Source organism: Mytilus edulis, chromosome 13, assembly GCF_963676685.1.
Source record: "Mytilus edulis chromosome 13, xbMytEdul2.2, whole genome shotgun sequence".
Classification (NCBI taxonomy): Eukaryota; Metazoa; Mollusca; class Bivalvia; order Mytilida; family Mytilidae; genus Mytilus; species Mytilus edulis.
In genome coordinates, this window is record NC_092356.1 from 7971101 (window position 1) to 7994757 (window position 23657).

The window sequence follows — 23657 nt, forward strand, 5'->3', positions numbered from 1 at the left end:
ATAGAAAGAGAATCTTTCATAGATTTGATTTCTAATGGTTAAAATGGTGAAACATAATATCTTTTTGGTGTAACTATGGCAACAATCTGCATTTCGTTGATTCAAAATATTGCAAAAAAGGGGGTGAACATGCCACAAAAGTCTCCAAAATGTGGTCCAAAGAACAATTTCAATCAATTACAGAGATACCTTTTCTGAAACCATAGATATATATATATCAAGAGGTTCCAAAACAACATATGCATTTCTCCTCGTTTTTCCATAAAATTGAATTGGAAAGATCGAGCGTAAAATCTTTGTTGATAAACACTACAATAATTTATTCTGAATAAGAATTACAAGCAGTGTTCCTGAATAAGGAACCAAATGTTTAATGACTTATAGCTGCTGAAGGAGCAGTGGCCATGGGTTCAGGGAGAAGCATTGGTTGTAAACAAGGTGAAGCATTTATATCTGCTTTAGAAGCAGTGACCAGGCAGAAGCCTTTCCAGACGATGAAGCATTGAGGGGGGATAGGAGGGGTCCTGATCCCGAAATCCCGGGCTTAAAAACACGAAATCCCCAAATCCCGGGCTTAAAAAAACAAAATCCCGATGTCCCGAAATTCGAATTAAGAAATTCCCGGATCCCGAAAGGGTCAATCCCAAAATTCCGAGCTAAAAAACACCCGATCCAAGAGTCCCGATAAAGGTCCTACCACCCCCCCCCCCCCCCCCCCCCCCCACCCCCAAGCATTGGATACAAGCAAAGAAGTCACTCAGGCTAAGCACTGGCCCCGGTCAGTTAGATATTAAACAGTGGCCACCTGTAAATCACTGGCTCAGTACATAGTTGATAAGCCGTTGCTTTTAGAAAGCACTGGCTTAGCAAAAGTAGACAACGATATTAAGTTAAGCCTTATACCAAACAGGGACGTCAGTATAATTATCATCCTTGGCATTTATCGTCTAATACATGTACCCAAAGCCTACTTAATCTTGACGCCAGCATCTAAATAGAGAGTACCCGAATATTCAGTTTGAAAAGTAACGCTACCAATTGTTAAGCCTCGACTGTATCCAAATTAATGATTCTGGTACGAAACCTAGAGTAAAGCAGTTGCGTACCCCCGGTACGTGACTAACGTACCAATACTTGGTCAGCACCTTCTAAGTAATAATCATACCATTGATATAAGAAGATGTGGTATGAGTGCCAATGAGATAACTCTCAATCCAAGTCATATAAGTTGTAAAAGTAAACCATAATAGATCAAGGTACGGTTTTCAACACGGAACCTTTGCTAACACCGAACAGCAAGCATTAAAGGGCGCCAAATAGTTATCAAATGTACCAGGATTATAATTTAATACGCCAGACGCGCGTTTCGTCTACATAAGACTCATCATTGACGCTCAGATCAAAAAAGTTACAAAGCCAAACAAGTACAAAGTTGAAGAGCATAGAGGACCCAAAATTCCAAAAAGTTGTGCTAAATACGTCTATTCCTGGGATAAGAAAATCCCAAAAGTTACTTGTGTAAAACCATTTAAACGGGAAAACCAACGGTCTAATATATATAAACAACGAGAAACTTTTATGAACCACATCAGCAAACGACAACCACTGAACATCAGATTTCTGACTTAGGAAGGGTGCAAAAATCAGCGGGTTTAAACGTTTTTAACCTTCACCGTTACCTGAAACAATAGTGTAACAGCACAACATAGATAAAAACACTATGAAATATAAATTGGAAGCCTGACCCCTATCAAAAGACATGAAAACAAACAAGTGAGTTTGTCGCTGTATTGAAGACCTATTGGTGTCCTTCTGCTGTTGTCTGCTCTATGGTCGGGTTGTTGTCTTTTTGACACATTCTCCATTTCCATACTCATTTTTTTTTATACACTAAATATATTCTGTTATTTACAGCCGCATTCAGAAAAAAATGTAACAGTAAAAATTCCAATAATTTATTAGTCATTAAGAACCATGCCATAACTTTAATTTCTATAGCTGGTGGAAAAACTGTTGCAAATATTGATGATAACAACATTGGAATATACAGACTTTTAAGTCCAACAAATCAAACTATTCATTTGGACTCAAAATTACAAATAGCCGTTGCATAACTAGTTTCATTTAGCAATATTCATGCTTTCAAAGAACAAGATCAAGGATTTTTATGCTGGTTTTTAGACAGAAAGAAATATTCTAACAATAGCAGTGATAATATATTAGTACACTTAATGCAAAGACCCATCGCAACAACATCTGATAAACAAATTTAATAATACTTTTATATATTTGGATGATATTTTGGCTCTCAATAATGACGACTTCAGTATGTATATTAAAGAAATTTATCCTGTTGAACTTACTTTAAATAAAGCTAATACTAACAATGACCACTGCCCTTTCCTCGATCTTGATATCTATATCACTAACGGAAAGCTGAATACTAAAATTTATCATAAAAGAGATGATTTTTCATTTCCTATCGTTAATTATCCATTGTTAGATGGTGACGTTCCCTTGTCACCATCTTACGGTGTTTATATATCTCAACTTGTACGATTAGCTCGTGTATGTAACAATGTTTTAGATTTTAACGAGAGAAATTTATGTATTACCGAAAAATTATTACACCAGGGTTTTCGATATCACAAACTAGTCATAACATTTACTAAATTTTATCATCGGTATAAGGACATCATTCGTAAATATAGCTCAACATGCAGACTTCTTATACGTTCAGGTATTTCACATCCAATTTTTTATGGAAATATTCTTTATAAAGCACAAAGGTGTCAGTATTCACCTCAAAAACTAACAAAACCTTTGAATAGACTTATTAAGAAGAGATATAGTTACGATACTGTTGTCAGGTCATTAAAGATTGCATATTTTGGCGATAGTATTGATTCACTAATAGGGTCTTTGCATCGGAACTAAACACATTTATTAAAGAAACAGTTGTTGGCATGACACGGGTTATGTTCTTCTCATATATGTAATGATGGTATGATACTAAACCCCTAACGGGAAGGATTGTGCCTGATGTTCATATGATGAAATCATAATCTTTCAGTCAGTTTAATTGAAGTCTGGAGCTGACATGTCAGTTAACTGCTAGTAGTCTGTTGTTATTTATGTATTATTGGCATTTTGTGTATTTTCCTTGGTTACATCTTCTGACATCAGACTAGGAGTTCTCTTGAACTGAATTTTAATGTGCGTATTGTTATGCGTTTACTTTTCTACATTGGCTAGAGGTATAGGGGGGGTTGAGATCTCACAAACATGTTTAACCCCGCCGCATTTTTGCACCTGTCCCAAGTCAGGAGCCTCTACCTTTGTTAGTCTTGTATTATTTTAATTTTAGTTTCTTGTGTATAATTTTGAAATTAGTATGGCGTTCATTTTTACTGAACTAGTACATATTTGTTTAGGGGTCAGCTGAAGGACGCCTCCCAGGTAGCACAAAAACATTTTATTGATACTTTTAAAATATATTGCAAAATGTCACCAACATATCATTCAAAAACACGTTTTTGACGTGATATGTCTGGCTTTACTCATGTGAATAGCATATTTTCTGGAAATATTTGTTCTGAATGTTTAAAGAGCATTATTTCTAAATATCTTGATTTTATATTGAAATGACATAATTTTGATATTATTCAGTGTCAATTGAAAATATCCAGACAACATCTTTCAAACATCTGGACAATATATTCTTCTCGTGTCTAGGATATGTTTTATGGATGTCTACCAAATGTTTTTAAATACAGTCTGTCAACCATATACCCATTTTAATGAAATGTTGATGCATTGTATAGAATGATTATAAGACAACTCATGAAATCTACTGGTTAGATATTATATTATATATATTCAGTAATTTCACAACTGTCAAGAAAATGCACTCCTGTCACTAATCTGTTGATTTGAAATAAGATGAAAAAAAAATGAAACTATATTCAAATTGTATTTGTTGTTTTGAGCTGGTTTTAAATATTTTATGTTTGTGCATAAAATTATTCAATCATTTAGGTAAATACATTTAAATGATTACACAGATTTGAAAATGTTAGATAAAGAGAATGAAGAGCACATTTTTTGTTAGAACGTTGGAATAATAAAAAAAAATATCAATAATGTGGTATAAAGGGGGGGATAAGTACCTAATACGTTGGCATATTGTTGGCACAATGTTGGCTTATATTTCTTTATTGGCATGAACTATCAATGATATTTTTTTTGTAAACACTGTTTTAAAAACTTTGAATTAGGCAAAATAAAAGAATTTTCTAGTTCTAGGTAAAGATTATCGTAGTCCTATTTGGTATGACTTTATCATTTGACTTTTTTACTGAGTCCTCAATGCTCTTCAAATACAATCGCTATTCGCTAGATAATTTTTCTTTTGACTTAATTGGAATTTTCATCTAAGTTAGATTGGAATTGTTAAAACTCTTCTACCAAAAATGAGGAGACATTCATGTTAATCTGATTAAAAAATTAAATAAAAAAGTATTTTTCTTGTTCATATCAAACATGGGCTTCACACAAATATCACTTACAAACATTAGAAAAACATTTGTCGTACATCTTAAAAATATCAATTAGAAATATTATGTAAAAATGTTTATAAAATATTTCTTTTTTCATATCAAACATGTGCTTCACACAAATATCACTAACAAACATTTGGAAAACATTTCTATCAAACATCTTGCAAATAGCTATGAATCATATTATCTTAAAATGTTTATGAAACAGTCTTTAACTAATGTTTTCTAAATAAAATCGAGCAAATATATTGTTATGATGTTATTGAAATATTCATTAGATATTACCATTTTTATCTTTTTAATTAGGAAAAGAAAATTATATTATATTGATGTTACATCAAAAAGATATTTTATTATACATCAAAAAGACATTTTATTATACATCAAACCTATGCTTTACATAGATATTAATCAAAAATGTTTTATAAATATTTCTTTTACACATCTAAAAATACATATATTAAATGTAATATAAAAATGTCCATCAGATATTGATTGAATATTGCAAAGAAATATCTCCTCGACATACAATTGTTCTCAATAATAAAACTGTCTATTTGACGTTTTAAAAACATCAACAAAGAATATTTATTTATTTATTATAAAAAAATATTTACAAAAAATGTTTTTACATTAGCAATCAAACATTGGGATGAAATATTATTGTTAAAATATCTTTCATGTATAATTTCTGATGTAAAAAAAAATGTCTATAAAATTTTTTTTGGTAAATATTTTTGACAAACATACATATATAATCATGAAAATATTATGTGTTAGCTGGACTCCGGGTGCGGGAATTTCTCGCTACATTGAAGACCTGTTGGTGACCTTCTGCTGTTGTTTTTTTCTATGGTCGGGTTGTTGTCTCTTTGGCACATTCCCCATTTCCATTCTCAATTTTATTAAAAATTAATTTAAATGCTACAGACCTATTAAAAGTGGGACACAGCACTAAAACTTAGTAAATTTCTAAGCCAGAACGGAAACATTTTTGACAAGGTCTTATCTGAACTGTAAAACTGCAATACGCTACTATACTTTTCATATAAGGGTTATAAGGTTGTTAGCTTGGCACCTTATTGTCAATCATCATCGTTGCGTAAAGAAATCGAGCGACAACTAGATGAGATGCAGCGACAAGGTTTCGTCGAAGAGTCTACATCACCTTTCCACAGCCCGGTTGTGTTAGTGAAGAAGCAAAATGATGAATTTCTTGTTTGTGTGGACTTTCGCATGCTTAACAAGACACTTTCATATTTGGGATTCCATACATGCCTGACATTTTGTCTACTTCAGATGATGCTAAACCTGACCTATTGTCAACCATCGACCTTCGTTCAGGATTCTAGCAGGCACCGTTAAACCCTGCCACAAAATACAAAACTGAAGTCATCACAAACAAGGGAGTATGCGAATTCAACAGACTAGCATTTTGAATGTTGAATTCACCAATGGCATTCCAGTGTTTAATGACATGTGCTGAAAAAATCTAAATTTCAAAATTGTGTTAGGCTACAAAGATGTTTTCATTTTTTCCAAGAATTTTGAGGAAAATTTGCAACACTTAAATTTAGTTTTTACCCATTTACGCAGTGCTAATCATAAATTACATAAGTCAAAATGTAAATATGCGAAGAAGGATGTTCAGTATTTAGGACATGTTATTTCTAACTAGAGGCTCTTAAGAGCCTGTGTCGCTCACCTTGGTCTGTGTGCATATTAAACAAAGGACACAGATGGATTCATGACAAAATTGTGTTTTGGTGATGATGATGCGTTTGTAGATCTTACATTACTGAATATTCTTGCTGCTAACATATATAACCTATAGTAAACTTGGCCCTTTAGTTACAGAGGAAAATATTTTGTAAAAATTTACCAAATAAAAAAATTGTTAAAAATTTACTATAAAGGGCAATAACTCCTTAATGGGTTAGCTGACCATTTTGGTCAAGTTAACTTATTTGTAGATCTTACTTTGCTGAACATTATTGCTGTTTACAGTTTATCTCTATCTATAATAGTTTTCAAGATAATAACCAATAACGGCAAAATTTCTTTAAAAATTACCAACTGAGGGGCAGCAACCCAACAACCAGTTATCCAATTCATCTGAAAATTTCAGGGCAGATAAATATTGACGTGATAAACAATATAAACCCTGTCAGATTTGCTCTTAATGCTTTGGTTTCAGAGTTATATCTACTTTTTACTCTTATTTTCTATTTTTAGCCATGGCTGCCATCTTGGTTGGTTGGCTGGGTCACTACACACAATTTTTTAACTAGATACACTAATTATGATTCTGGCTAAGTTTGGTTAAATTTGGCCCAGTAGTATCAGACGAGATTTGTGTAAAGGATTACAAAAATTTACGAAAAATTGGTAAAATATGATTATAAAGGGCAATAACTCCTTAATGGGTCAGCTGACCATTTTGGTCATGTAAACTTATTTGTAGATCTTACTTTGCTGAACAGTATTGCTGTTAACACTTTATCTCTATCTATAATAGTTTGCAAGATAATAACCAATAACGGCAAAATTTCTTTAAAAATTACCAACTGAGGGGCAGCAACCCAACAACCAGTTGTCCATTCATCTGAAAGTTTCAGGGCAGATAGATATTGACTTGATTATCAATAAAAAAAAAAAACCTGTCAGATTTGCTCTAAATGCTTTCGTTTCAGAATTATAAGCCAAAATCTACTTTTTACTCCTATGTTCTATTTTTAGCCATGGCTGCCATCTTGGTTGGTTGGCTGGGTCACTGCACACAATTTTTTTACTAGATACCCTAATTATGATTGTGGCTAAGTTTGGTTAAATTTGGCCCTTTAGTTTCAGACGAGATTTTTGTAAAAGATAACAAAAATTTACGAAAAATTGGTAAAATATTAAAATGATTATAAAGGGCAATAACTCCTTAAGGGGTCAACTGACCATTTTGGTCATGTTGACTTATTTGTAGATCTTACTTTGCTGAAAATAATTGCTTGTTACAGATTATCTATACCTATAATAATATTCAAGATAATAACCAAAAACGGCAAAATTTCTTTAAAACTACCACTTCAGGGGCAGCAACCCAACACCCGGTTGTCCGATTCATCTGAAAATTTCAGGACAGATAGATCTTAATGTGACCCCTTGTTATATTTGGTCTCAATGCTAAGGTTTTAGAGTTCTAAGCCAAAATCTACATTTTATCCCTATGTTCTATTTTTAGCCATGGCGGCCATCTTGGTTGGTTGGTCGGGTCACCGGATACATTTTTTAAACTAGATACCCCAATGATGATTGTGGCCAAGTTTGGTTAAAGTTGGCAAGTAGTTTCAGGGGGACGATTTTTGTAAAAGTTAACGACGACGGACGAGGGAGGACGACGATAGACGACGGACACTAAGTGATGAGAAAAGCTCAATTGGCCCTTTGGGCCAGGTGAGCTAAAAATGGAATTAAAATGAACCAGGAAAATACAGAAAGAGTGAACAATTTTCGCACTTCTAAGAATGCAAAACAAGTGAAAAGTTTCCTAGGGATGGTGATCTTTTATAAAAAAAAAAATGTACAGGACTGTGTGTATTGCTTCACCGTTAACATTATTAATGAAGAAAGTATGAAATTGCAACTGGACATTGGACATTGATACTTTGAAAAATGCATTGATATTGGCTCCCATTTTTGTGTTTCAAGAATTTGACAAACCATTCATATTATCCACAGATGCATCTGTATATTCAATGGGATATGTGCCAAGTTAGATTTAGAATGGAGTTGAATGAAATGGCTTCAATGAAACAACACTTGATCATGGCCTGTTTTGTTTCAGTCCATTCAGTGTTTTTCTAAATGAAGACATTTGTATGCATTGTCAATAAGATACTGTGTTGAAAGTAGTCCCCCAAATGGTGGTCATCTAGGATAAATGGTTGCCTATAAAGTAACACCACTTGGTCAGCACCTCAAAAGGAACATGCATGCCATTCCTGCCATGCTTATTTCATTCCTTTTAGTGGTTCCTTAAAAGAAGACATTGTTATGTATTTCCCATAGGGTCCTATGTTGAACTCTCTGGAGATCATTTTGGATAATGAATTGGCTTCAAAGTAACAACACTTGGTCAACACCTCATAAGGAACATTCATTGCATGTTTAGTTTTATACCTTTCAGTAGTTCTTCAGAATTTCAATTTTTTTTTTAAGTTAACAACGACAACAACAACTGATAACTATGGACGACAACAGACATCAAGTGATGAGAAAAAGGTACTCTCTCACTCAGCCCTCTTCATTCTTTGATAAATGTAACAGGTGTCCACTTAAATACAACAAGAATGTGTCCCAAGTACACAGATGCCCCATCTGCACTATCGTTTTATATGTTCAGTGGACCGTGAAAATGGGAGAAAATCTCTAATTTGGCATTAAAATTAGAAAGATCACATCATAGGGAACATGTATATTAAGTTTCAAGTTGGTTGGGATTCAACTTCATCAAAAACTACCTCGACCAAAAACTTTGACCTGAAGTGGGACAGACAGACAGACGAAGACAAACGAACAAACAGACAAACGAACAGACAGACGCACAGACCGGAAAACATAGAACCCATAAATGGGGCATAAAAATTCATCTACAGGAACATATGTTGGAACTTCACAAACCCACTCTTATGTGCAGGGTTGGCAAAAACCCGGGTTTTATGAGTATTGCCCAGCCCAGTGGGAAATACTGGGAAAACCCGGGTTTTATTGGGTTTTACTGAGTTTTACTGGGCAATACTGGGTAATATAGAATACTGGCCTGAATTTCAAATAGAATTCATTTATCAAACACAACTGCAATACATTTAAGATATATAATATAAACCTATTTTTATTTATAACTACATGTATGTTTACTTGTTTGAGAGTCCTATAAGACATACATGTACAAATGTACAAGTCTATACTATAAATTTGAGAAAGAATTATTCTAACAACTCTAAGAATTTTTTTTCAACTATATATAGCTAATATAAAGAATTGACCAATTACATGTAATAAAAATTACTTTGAAATAATTTATATGACAATATGTACAAATGTACATAACTAATTAATAAGTAATTATTCAGATTAGAACATAGATATGTTTATATAACAATAATCAGCCTTTTCATTTCTATAAGAGTTAATTACAAGACCCTGTAGGGTGTTTATTAAGCAATCATGGTTGCATATATAGCAATTTAATTTACAATCCACATAAACACTGCAATAAAATGTTTAGATTATTGAAACAATGCTTGGAAATTAACAAGGAATCCTAAAATGTGTAAATCTTGTATTTTGCCTACATGCAATTTAAGTAGAGAAGAGAATGAAATTGAATTTTTTATCTTATAGAAATGACTCTCAATGGTTATCTGTATAAAATGTATATATTTAGCTATAATACTATAAAACTACAACAAGTCTTTACTATTTATTGTTGAAATAAGCTTAAAAAATCATATTGCCCAGTATTGCCCAGTATTACCCATTTCTGGGAGTATTGCCCAGCCCGGGAAAACCCGGGTTTTCCCTCCCAGTAAAACCTGGGCGGGTAATACTTTGCCAACCCTGCTTATGTGTCAACTATTTCAATTAATGCATTCCATTTGAGTTTTTTTTTTATGACGGACGAGGAATCAGTTTTATCTGCTAAAAACTTTTGCTTGATGATCTGGGTCACAAAGATGGATATAAGCCATTGCATGAGAGCAAATGCTTTAAAAATTTGTAATACATTGTCTAGCTGGGTTGAGAACAGTTCCCAAATCACAATTACAAAGTCCCAGACCAAATATTTTATCATTCCTTATTATGGAATCAAGAGTAAAATATACCCAAAAATTACAGACAGAGAGTTGAACAAACAAAAGAATCAGAAGACAGACAAAATCGATGCAGTGTCCAAAACAATCATAGTTGATCGTTTTCATGGTTTTATATTTATTTTTTAACATAAAATATATTTCTAATATAAAATATAACATGAAGAAAAGTAAAATATACATTAGTATAAATATCCCATATATATGCTAATTAATGATACAATATAATAATTCAAGTTCACAATCCTTTGTAAAGTCATTAGAATCAGGAATAAAACAACTTAGAGAACATGTTATCATGAGCATTCTGTATCATGTCTATAACAGGGAATACAATACAAGCTTCTTCTACAGTCCTGTACCGATATCTGTAATATAAACAAAATAAATAGTATATAAATGATCTTTATAAAGGGGAATCCAATGTAGGCTTCATTTTGGGGCCTTTTATAGCTGAGGCCAGGATTTTTTAATTTGTTGGTTTACGGATCCGCCGACCCGATTTTGCCGATTTCCAGAATAAAAATAAAATTGACTTTTCATGCTTTTTTATTCCCGCCGACGCTAACAAATGCATTATCCCTGAAAAATAATTAAAATATCCCTTTTTTATGAAATGAAATGCTTTAATCACTAACAAAATTAATAACACTTTCTGTTGTGAAAAAATAAAACTTCCAGTTTACGTTTCTAAAAATAGACAAATCAATTATAACTGACCTTGAAATGTCGTTTGTGCAAATAATTTTGCGAAACGAAACCTGTGTTTAAAACCAATTAAACAATAAGTTCGTTTCCCTAATTTATCATCAGTCCGTAAGATGCATCATTTCATAGAAATAGACTTGTCTAAATGTGGAAGACATCAAGTTAAAGTACTGAATATTAACTAATCATTTGGAATTTTATTGTTTCATAGATAATAAAAAATATCGTCCATTTGGATAAAAAAAAACAGGAATGCATGACAACAGATTATCCCGATATTTTCGTTTTTCCGGTGGACGAGTCTATTAATATTACGTTTTTGACACGTGTGTTAAAACTTATTTTCGTACGACGTTTTTACATTTTTTTTCAGTTTTCGTTCTTGAAGATCATTATTCACCAAGTTTTCTGGAATTGATTAAGAGCTACGCAAATCTGTTTTTCTTGTTTGTGAAATGACAATTTAATTTCGTCTTTGTCCGTGCACACTTTTTTACGGGAAATTATTAGACAATGTCATGCGATGTTTATGACAGATGAGCAATAATATTTCATTGAACTAAAATTTAAGAAATGATGACAAAATAGCATAACAAACATATTGTTAGAAAGGTGAAATATATATTTATTTTGCATATTTTTCTGTCTTGAAAGATATTTTTTTCTTTTTTTTCCCGACCGACCGACCCGACTTTTTCAAGGGGAAAATCCGTAAACCAACAAATTAAAAAAACGTGGCCTGACTATGCGGTATTGGCTTTGCTCATTGTTGAATGCCATACAGTGACTGACCTTTAGTTGTTAATTACTGTGTCATTTTGGTCTCTTGTGGAGAGTTGTCTCATCAGCAATTATACCACATCTTCATTTTTATATGTATCTATAGTTCTATATATGAAACTATCTACTGACTTCTGTAAATAAAAAGGATTGAATGTGTATAAGTGGTTGTTCATGGAATCATACAGCTTGAGTGTGCAATAATTGAAAATTGCATTGCCTTTACACAATTTTGTACTTTGATTTACCTTCTTGAAGTGCACAATTATTTTTACTTTTGTAAAAGTGTGCAAGTTAAAATTAGAAAATACATATTTTGAAACATTTTTTTTTTTGTGTACTATTTTCAAACAGATCATACAGACGATTTAGACTAAATCTTGATGGCCACTGTCCTTCTAATTTACATAATTTTCTTAAAGTTCAATATACAAAGAACTTGATAGAAATAAATACAAATAATGAAACCCCTAAAATTAATGTCAATGCTTACCTGTCAACTACATCAGGAATGGTCTTTTGTAAGTTTGTCTGGATGATCTGGGCCTACAGATAGAAAGAAACTTTCAAAGTAGTCATGTCAGCAGTAATACTTTAATAATTCATGGTTTCCAAAACGGTCACATATTCCAGACATTTATAAATTCACCAGACATTGTCTACCTTTGAAGAGCAAATGGATGTGAAATGATGGTAAAAACATTAATCTAAAAAAAAATGTGGAGTGATTTACATTGAGACGACTTTTCACAAGAGACCAAATACGGTAACACAGAAATTAAAACCTGCTTTCAAATTTCAGAAATATTAGATTGATAGTTCCTGAGAAAAATGCTACAAAAATTTATATGGATAGACTCTCACATGTTAACCATTATAAATAAAGCGACGGCATTATACCAACTACTTTTAGAAGGGTGCGGTGACTTATCAGTTACCTCTATAGGACCAACTTTATCTAGTCTAATAGAACTGGCTATAGATGATCTTAGAGTACTGTACAGAAATGTTGTCATGGTTGATTTGATGTTGATACCCATAATTCCACAGCAAGCACCATACACCACAGGAAGATGGCAGCACTGCAGCTGGTCTAACAATGAAACCATTTGACTGTTGGCAAAGGATTTACCACATGTTTCCAGCATAGATCTTCCCTAAATAAATAAAAATACAAAACGAATATTATGCAAAATTTAAAAAAAAAATACCAAAAAATGTTTGCATTGAACACTTGTTAAAACACAAGAAAAATCTATAGGTTATTAACATGTTGAGTGTATCTTCCTATAATCATGATAAAACACAGAATATAAGGGAGCTACCATTTGATTTTTATGGGAGGGCTAGGATGAAAAATTTTGTCCTGCATTTTTTTTTTAGTTGTAATCTCTGTCCTGCCTTTTTATTTTTCACTCTATTCGGTCCTGCTTTTTTTTTTTAGTTTAGTCCTGACTTTTTTTACATAAATTGTCATCCTGACTTCTTTTTTTTGCAAGTGTCTCATCCTGCCTTTTTTTTTTACTAAAAACTCCTGTCCTGCCTATTTTTTTCAAATTTCATCCTAGCCCCCCATAAAAATCAAATGGTAGCTCCCTAAGGAAACCAAACCTGTCTAGTACTAGCACGTTTAGCTACATGGTTTGGTGTACACACATCACAGTGATTGTCAATGGCCACTAATTTCTCTATTTCGAAGCAGGCATTGTAAGAAGCTGTCACAAATGGTATCCCAAATGAGCCTACAAATAAATATTAAATAGTTTATATGGTGGCTACTTAGCACATCTTAAATCAAATGAACAAGTTGGGGACTATATGGTATAGGTTTTTCTCACAAACAGTTGCTTACAATTGCTTACATCCACTTGAACTTTGGTGGATACTTTCCTTATTGGTAATCATTCTCATACTACATCTCTTTTTTTCATATTTAAGGTAGATCATAAGTAAATCTTTTTTGAGACAGAATTTTCTTATACTTAGCCAGAATGAAGATTTTAATATGCTCTTTTCAAAAATATAATAAAAAGTAGGGGTCACCGTGCTATTTTTCAAGCTATGAGTCGTTGAAAATTGCCTAAATTTGGTTAGATTGTTAATGGAAAAACACAATTGTGTGCATAAAAAATAATCTATGAGATAGAATTTTGAAATAAATTGTGAAAAGATAGGTTTTGTAATATGTTTTAAGAAATTAAAAAGAAAAAATGGTGTCACCGAACTTGTTTTCTTGCTACAAGTAAAAAGAAAAAAATTCCCTATCTGTCCAGTATAAAATTTTTACTAAAAGAGTTATCTTCCCTTAAATGGCTCATTTGAAAAAAATGATTCAAAAAGCAAAATAAAATGATATTTGTTTAATTATTTTGAATTATACAATAAATTGCCAAGTTTTCTTTATATTATTAAACAGTCTAACCATCAAATTGCAAATCTGTCTCCAAATTTGCAGATTTAGGCAAATAACTAGACCGATTTTTTACTGTGATTGTTCAATCCAAGATGGCGGTATACCATGAATCTACCTTAAGCTGTTTAGCGCACTTGGCAGTCCAAAACGTGAGAAAGTATCAATCATTGCCAATATGTAACGTAAAAGAAGATCAATACAGAGTTTAGACCTCTGTCCCTGCATGCAATTGATTGAGGCAACATGTGTACTTTATCATAACTGAGGAAGATGATTTCCAAAACTACTAAATTTACTTACATGCTACAACTCAACATTATCAAGCAAAAGTCCTAACAAGGTACACAGATAAATTACTACAGAATCAGCTTAAAAAACTCGACTGAACTCTATACTGGTACCATAAAACAAAACACATGTATAACTTAATGTTAAATCTAAGTGATCCCAATTCATGAAACACAGCTTATGGAAAGCTTTGATACCTTGCTCAGCTTTTAGTTGTGCTTTTGTGTTTTTTATGTATAAGCTCCCTTCCCATAAACCATCAATTGTTAAAATGTGCATCTGGTGCAGTAAAATTGATACCTTGAATATCATCACAACATACAAAGTATTGAATTTGTGATATTATAAGACTTATAAGGATTTAACAACAACAGTTGAAACCTTAATAAATAAGCTAATCAAATGAATAGATAATAAATTTGTGAAAGAAATTTTACATTATTATATTTTCAACCAGAGCAGTTTGAACTACAATACAGTGGAATTATTACCTGCATTTTCAACACAGTAACCAAAACAGTCTCTGAGTTCACCTGTAAATTAAGTCATATAAAAAATAAACAAAAGATATTGGGGTATCCATCCAGGACACAAAAACATTATATACACAAAAAAATCAAAACACAAAAAGCAAAGGAAAGGAACAGAGCTTTTGTCAAATTTTACATCTCAAAAGTCATGGTCAGGCCTTTAACATGGAGCAAAACCACTCTTAGCTCACTGCAAGTTTAAGATTGCCCCTAGCACAGGCTTGACCGAAATTTTTTGAAAAAATAATTTGGATACACTTTGTAGGATGTAACATGTAATATTATTGTTACTGCATGTAACCATAGTAGAGGGGGGCAGGACCTTTTTCTGGCATCACGATCGAGTGTTTTTAAGCTCGGGATTTCGGGATTGACACTTTCGGGGTACAGAATTTCTTTTTTGCATTTCGGGATATCAAGATTTTTTTTTTTTTTACATTCGGGATGTCAGGGTTTCATGTTTTAAAGCCCGGGATTTCTGAATCAGGACCCCAGTCCAACCCAAATGCTAGATATTCCTACTGGAAATGTGAAGTGTTTTTGTTTTTCTTATTATGCATAATAATGAGTAGCTGCTAATAAATAATCAAAATATATGCAAATAATTGTGTGTTGTGCTATAATTTCCCAAGTCAAGTTAAATGAATTGATTCTATAATATGACTCAGTGTGAGTTAACAAACAAATGAATTGGATCATACATAATATAAATAACATTTAATACTTATACCCTTTGCTCCAAAATATAACATGTACAATATTGTGAAAATCTTGCATATATTGTTCAGATTAAAGTTGTTATCACACCTCATAATTTTAACATAAATATTGCAATATTGATTCTGTGATTTTCATTTCTGATTGTGTGTTTAACATGATTACTTACTTTTATTTGTGACAATGTTGTGTCAGTCTAACATGAATAATTACTTTTATTTGTGACAATGTTGTGTCAGTCTAACATGATTACTTACTTTTATTTTTGACAATGTTGTGTCAGTCTAACATGATAACTTACTTTTATTTGTGACAATGTTGTGTCAGTCCAACATGATCACTTACTTTTATTTGTGACATTGTTGTGTCAGTCTAACATGATTACTTACTTTTATTTGTGACAATGTTGTGTCAGTTTAACATGATTACTTATACTTTTATTTGTGACAATGTTGTGTCAGTCTAACATGATTACTTACTTTTATTTGTGACAATGTTGTGTCAGTTTAACATGATTACTTACTTTTATTTGTGACAATGTTGTGTCAGTCTAACATGATTACTTATTTTAATTTGTGACAATGTTGTGTCAGTCTAACATGATTACTTACTTTTATTTGTGACAATGTTGTGTCAGTTTAACATGATTACTTATACTTTTACTTGTGACAATGTTGTGTCAGTCTAACATGATTACTTATACTTTTATTTGTGACAATGTTGTGTCAGTCTAACATGATAACTTACTTTTATTTGTGACAATGTTGTGTCAGTCTAACATGATTACTTACTTTTATTTGTGACAATGTTGTGTCAGTCTAACATGATTACTTACTTTCATTTGTGACAATGTTGTGTCAGTCTAACATGATTACTTACTTTTATTTGTGACAATGTTGTGTCAGTTTAACATGATTACTTATACTTTTATTTGTGACAATGTTGTGTCAGTCTAACATGATTACTTACTTTTATTTGTGACAATGTTGTGTCAGTTTAACATGATTACTTATACTTTTATTTGTGACAATGTTGTGTCAGTCTAACATGCTTACTTATACTTTTATTTGTGACAATGTTGTGTCAGTCTAACATGATAACTTACTTTTATTTGTGACAATGCTGTGTCAGTCTAACATGATTACTTACTTTTATTTGTGACAATGTTGTGTCAGTCTAACATGATTACTTACTTTTATTTGTGACATTGTTGTGTCAGTCTAACATGATAATTTTTGATTAATTACTTTTATTTGTAACAATGTTGTGTCAGTCTAACATGATAACTTACTTTTATTTGTGACAATGTTGTGTCAGTCTAACATGATTAATTACTTTTATTTTTGACAATGTTTTGTCAGTCTAACATGATTACTTACTTTTATTTGTGACAATGTTGTGTCAGTCTAACATGATTACTTACTTATATTTGTGACAATGTTGTGTCAGTCTAACAGGATTACTTACTTTTATTTGTGACAATGTTGTGTCAGTTTAACATGATAACTTACTTATATTTGTGACAATGTTGTGTCAGTCTAACATGATTACTTACTTTTATTTGTGACAATGTTGTGTCAGTCTAACATGATTACTTACTTTTATTTGTGACATTGTTGTGTCAGTCTTACATGATTACTTACTTTTATTTGTGACAATGTTGTGTCAGTCTAACATGATTACTTACTTTTATTTGTGACAATGTTGTGTCAGTCTAACATGATTACTTATACTTTTATTTGTGACAATGTTGTGTCAGTGTAACATGATTACTTACTTTTATTTGTGACAATGTTGTGTCAGTCTAACATGATTAATTATTTTTATTTGTGACATTGTTGTGTCAGTCTAACATGATAACTTACTTTTATCTGTGACAATGTTGTGTCAGTCTAACATGATCACTAACTTTTATTTGTGACAACGTTGTGTCAGTCTAACATGATTACTTACTTTTATTTGTGACAATGTTGTGTCAGTCTAACATGATTACTTATACTTTTATTTGTGACAACGTTGTGTCAGTCTAACATGATTACTTACTGTTATTTGTGACATTGTTGTGTCAGTTTAACATGATTACTTACTTTTATTTGTGACAATGTTGTATCAGTCTAACATGATTACTTACTTTTATTTGTGACAATGTTGTGTCAGTCTAACATGATTACTTACTTTTATTTGTGACATTGTTGTGTCAGTCTAACATGATTACTTACTTTTATTTGTGACAATGTTGTGTCAGTCTAACATGATTACTTACTTTTATTTGTGACAATGTTGTGTCAGTCTAACATGATTACTTATTTTAATTTGTGACAATGTTGTGTCAGTCTAACATGATTACTTACTTTTATTTGTGACAATGTTGTGTCAGTTTAACATGATTACTTATACTTTTATTTGTGACAATGTTGTGTCAGTCTAACATGATTACTTACTTTTATTTGTGACAATGTTGTGTCAGTCTAACATGATTACTTACTTTTATTTGTGACAATGTTGTGTCAGTCTAACATGATTACTTATTTTAATTTGTGACAATGTTGTGTCAGTCTAACATGATTACTTACTTTTATTTGTGACAATGTTGTGTCAGTCTAACATGATTACTTACTTTTATTTGTGACAATGTTGTGTCAGTTTAACATGATTACTTATACTTTTATTTGTGACAATGTTGTGTCAGTCTAACATGATTACTTACTTTTATTTGTGACAATGTTGTGTCAGTCTAACATGATTACTTACTTTTATTTGTGACAATGTTGTGTCAGTCTAACATGATTACTTATTTTAATTTGTGACAATGTTGTGTCAGTCTAACATGATTACTTACTTTTATTTGTGACAATGTTGTGTCAGTCTAACATGATTACTTACTTTTATTTGTGACAATGTTGTGTCAGTTTAACATGATTACTTATACTTTTACTTGTGACAATGTTGTGTCAGTCTAACATGATTACTTATACTTTTATTTGTGACAATGTTGTGTCAGTCTAACATGATGTTGTGTCAGTCTAACATGATTACTTACTTTTATTTGTGACAATGTTGTGTCAGTCTAACATGATTACTTATTTTAATTTGTGACAATGTTGTGTCAGTCTAACATGATTACTTACTTTTATTTGTGACAATGTTGTGTCAGTCTAACATGATTACTTACTTTTATTTGTGACAATGTTGTGTCAGTTTAACATGATTACTTATACTTTTACTTGTGACAATGTTGTGTCAGTCTAACATGATTACTTATACTTTTATTTGTGACAATGTTGTGTCAGTCTAACATGATAACTTACTTTTATTTATGACAATGTTGTGTCAGTCTAACATGATTACTTACTTTTATTTGTGACAATGTTGTGTCAGTCTAACATGATTACTTACTTTTATTTGTGACAATGTTGTGTCAGTTTAACATGATTACTTATACTTTTATTTGTGACAATGTTGTGTCAGTCTAACATGATTACTTACTTTTATTTGTGACAATGTTGTGTCAGTTTAACATGATTACTTATACTTTTATTTGTGACAATGTTGTGTCAGTCTAACATGCTTACTTATACTTTTATTTGTGACAATGTTGTGTCAGTCTAACATGATAACTTACTTTTATTTGTGACAATGCTGTGTCAGTCTAACATGATTACTTACTTTTATTTGTGACAATGTTGTGTCAGTCTAACATGATTACTTACTTTTATTTGTGATAATGTTGTGTCAGTTTAACATGATTACTTATACTTTTATTTGTGACAATGTTGTGTCAGTCTAACATGATTACTTATACTTTTATTTGTGACAATGTTGTGTCAGTCTAACCTGGTTACTGACTTTTATTTGTGACAATGTTGTGCCAGTCTATCCTGGTTACTGACTTTTATTTGTGACAATGTTGTGTCAGTTTAACATGATTACTTATACTTTTATTTGTGACAATGTTGTGTCAGTCTAACATGATTACTTTCTTTTGTTTGTGACAATGTTGTGTCAGTTTAACATGATTACTTATACTTTTATTTGTGACAATGTTGTGTCAGTCTAACAGGATTACTTACTTTTATTTGTGACAATGTTGTGTTTTAATGCTGATTCCACTCCACCACTGTGTGAGAAACCTCCAGTTGGAAAAGCTACAATGTAAAAGTATTTCTTGATGAGACAAAATATAATTCCTTCTTCTATATCAATATGTTTTGTTAGAGTTTATCTTATATTTGGTGATTTCAAGCCATTCTGACATACTTTTTTACTAAACCTCAAAAGACCATCATCTTTAAAATTTATAGGTGTACTGTGTTCCACTTTCCAAATATATATTTTTATAGTTTTTATAAAACATCTACATTGTAAACCTATACAGTGTTCCTTAATTAGTTTGAACATATTTATTTATAGTGGATTAGGAAACAAGTTTTGCAACTTATATTAAAGGGGCACTAGCTGCCAAATTCATGTTCACCGATTTGACTCAAATTCTCATATTTTATTTATAACAATGTAAAACATTTTTCAAAACTATCAAAAGTATAAAATAAACAATTTACAGGACATGTATGGTCTCAATAAGATGTAGCTTCGTTTCATTTGAAATTTAGCCAAGATGCCAATCTAATTAACTATCGAGTTGACCTTCTTTGACCATATAAGCGATGTAAACGTAAACATAGATATAAATAGATTAAGCAACTCGTGCAATTGTATTCTTATAGTCCTATTAAATTTTGTATTATAGATTAAAATATTATGTCTATCGTCATTTTTACCTTTAATTTTGTGTGGATCGAATCAGTTAATCAAATCATTTACCTTTGTTTCACTTTCAATGTTGGCATTCTCTTCCTTTAAATACCTGTACTCATACTCTTTGTCATATCAAGCTGTTGCTTTTCATCTTTCAAACTATATGTTACAATTAAGTGTTAGGGATGCCAATTCCAATTACATCAAGTCATAACTGATCATTTTTTAATATTTTTTACGATATTTTTTACTTCCAATGAAATAAGAAATGGGTGAGTACTTGAGGTTTTTAACTGCTCAACCCTCCCACAAGAGCTTTTGACTATTTGGAAAAAGATGTTTTTATTACATGTACTTTTGATAAATGAATAATCAAGATAATATGTCCGTCGTTGGAATTATGCCACTAAAGTTTGCTCATCACATTTATCACAATATAAGGAAAATTGGAATGGAAAGATGTTTAATCCAAAATAGACAAGAGATAACAAATAGTAGTGTACTGTTATCAATGGTTATTTTAACTTTTAAAGTGAACCAGTCATTGAAACATTAAATGACCATCGTTTACTTAAATGGGAAAATTAGTTATTCTTTCTAATAGCACAGCTTATAGTTTAAGTATAAGTTAATTATATATTAACTCAAAATATGACATTCTTCAAACCATTTGAGATCAAACTTGTGGTAAAAAATGGATGTATTGATTAGGGTGTTCCGATCATACTCCCGCGACATATCCCTTTTTAAATGAATGATCTAGTCGGTAAACGGACAGAAAGTCACAGGACAAAAAGTCACAGGACATAAAGTCACAAATTTGGTAGGACAAAAAGTCACAGGACAAAAAGTCACAAATAATTTGTTGACAATTGGAAATGATTGGTTGAATATATAAGAGAAATATCTCGAAATATTTAATTTTTAATACATAAACATGATATATATATTCGTATTAAAGTTTAGGAAATGTGTCATTATACTTGAAAATTCAAGATTCATTTAATTTTAATCATGCAAAAGATATATTTCTTGGCACCATGCATGAAGCCATTTAAGTGCCAAGCCACTTTGACATTTTGGTTTTTTAACAACTATTTGATCATCTTTGATATTTTTTTTGATAAATTTTGTTTACAAAGTTGGTCTATATTACAATAGTTCAAGAAAAATACAAAAATATTTTTGTAGAAATAAGCAGCTTTTCTTCAAAGAAAATAATCAGAAAAAATGAATTGTGACTTTTTGTCCGTGACTTTTTGTCCTGTTACTTTCTGTCCTACATTCGATCTAGTCATTGAATGATCAGAAGTAAGAAAATAATTTCTTTAAATATAAGCATTAAACATGTTAAAGTTAATTACCATGGTTACAGGAAAATGCACTATCATGATCGAATATTGTGAAACTGAAAAAAATCACAAGGAAACGTAAACGAATGATGATAAAATCTACTATTAACCTTTTTTTTCAACATATTTAAGTAAAATGATAGTTTAACAAAATGTTATAATTCATCCAAACCTATACCGAAAAACATTAATTATGGGTCTCACTAATTAGCGACAACAAGCGTCAAGAAGCGACAACAAGCGTCAACAAGTGACAACAAGCGACAACAAGAATTAGTTTAGCGACAACAAGCGACAAGAAGACTATTTAGCGACAAGAAAACATTTTTTTTTTATTAGATATAAAGAAATTTGTATTTAATGGTTTTTTAAAAATGTACGAGCAGATATGTCTAATTAAAATGTTTTATTATATAGATAGACGAAGAAAGGAAACATTTGTGAGGAAGAAATAGTGAACACTTGTTGAAAACTCAAGATTGTCATTAATTTCCTTTCATCTTCAATCAATATGCATAAACATGATAAATATGGTTTAATGAGACAATAAGCAAATAAAAAGATAAAAACATTCACATTTCAATTTTCTTTTCCTCTTGTTTGATTTCATGATCAGTTCTTTGTATTTCACAATTTGTGTCTGAGACTACTATAACACATGTGTTATAGTATAGTAGTCTCAGTTTGTGTCAATATTTTCAGGACAATGATGCACAAATAATTCATTTTGCGAGCTTAATATATATATATTGCACGAAAAGAGTTTAAAAAAACAAATTATAAGATAAATAATATGTTCTAAAACATAAGGAAAAGTAATCTCATAATTATTACTGGCTGTTATACATAATAGATGATAAAATATTATGTAAATAATGCTTCATTTTTTTCTATCAAATATAACTTTCTTGTCGCTAAATTATTTTCTTTTGCATATTCTTTTAATATTTATTGCAATAATTAATTTTAATTTAAAAAATATGTTTTCTTGTCGCTAAATAGTTTCTTGTCGCTTGTTGTCGCTAAAATAATTCTTGTTGTCGCTTCTTGTCGCTTGTTGACGCTTCTTGTCGCTAAAATTCTTGTTGTCGCTAATTAGTGAGACCGTTAATTATTGTTGAAAGTTTATGCATGTCAATAGCAAGTCTGTTTGCTCTGTTCTTTTTTTATTGCAGTATTTGTCCTATAAGAATCTAATCAACACCAATTTTACCTCTGGTTTAATATCATTGTATGCAACATCCAACATGTCCAATATAAGTTATTTTTTTAAGTTTAATCTGGGAACAATATATACATATGTTCCTAGTTTAATTGCTAGACGGCTAAAATGTTTTCAAATTAAAGTAATCCAAGTAGAGTCCAGGTAGGTAAATAGAAAAGGGTATTCATCTGTTCATTGAAAAGAGTCTATATGGGTTTAGGGTTCGGGTATATGCAACCCCCTTTTTTTGCCTGTCATTTGTTGGTTTAGGTTTGTTAGTAGCCCATAAGCCTGTTCATTTAAATTTCAAATTGTGTTATCGAATTTATAACATTTTTTTTTACCGCTATCAGATATTTGAAGCAAGGTTAGCAGCTCGTTTTGTTCGCTCATTGTATTGTTATGATAAAACTGGTTTTCCGACTTTTTTCTTCGCCGTATTTGGTTCAGTTTTTAGTTTTTTATCGAGCTAAATCAGAAGAGTGTT

General features: G+C 31.2%; 1 protein-coding gene across 1 annotated transcript; it reads right to left on the reverse strand.

Moving 5' to 3' along the window:
* Positions 1-10523: 10523 nt before the first annotated feature.
* On the reverse strand, positions 10524-23631 carry LOC139502029 (uncharacterized). The gene is made up of 7 exons (XM_071291351.1): positions 23515-23631; positions 19930-20004; positions 15104-15145; positions 13523-13653; positions 12850-13068; positions 12405-12457; positions 10524-10791 (listed from the first exon to the last, which is right to left on the reverse strand). The coding sequence occupies exons 1-7, from the start codon at positions 23561-23563 to the stop codon at positions 10689-10691; spliced, it is 672 nt and encodes a 223-aa protein (XP_071147452.1). The 5' UTR covers positions 23564-23631; the 3' UTR covers positions 10524-10688.
* Between the last annotated feature and the right edge of the window lie 26 nt (positions 23632-23657).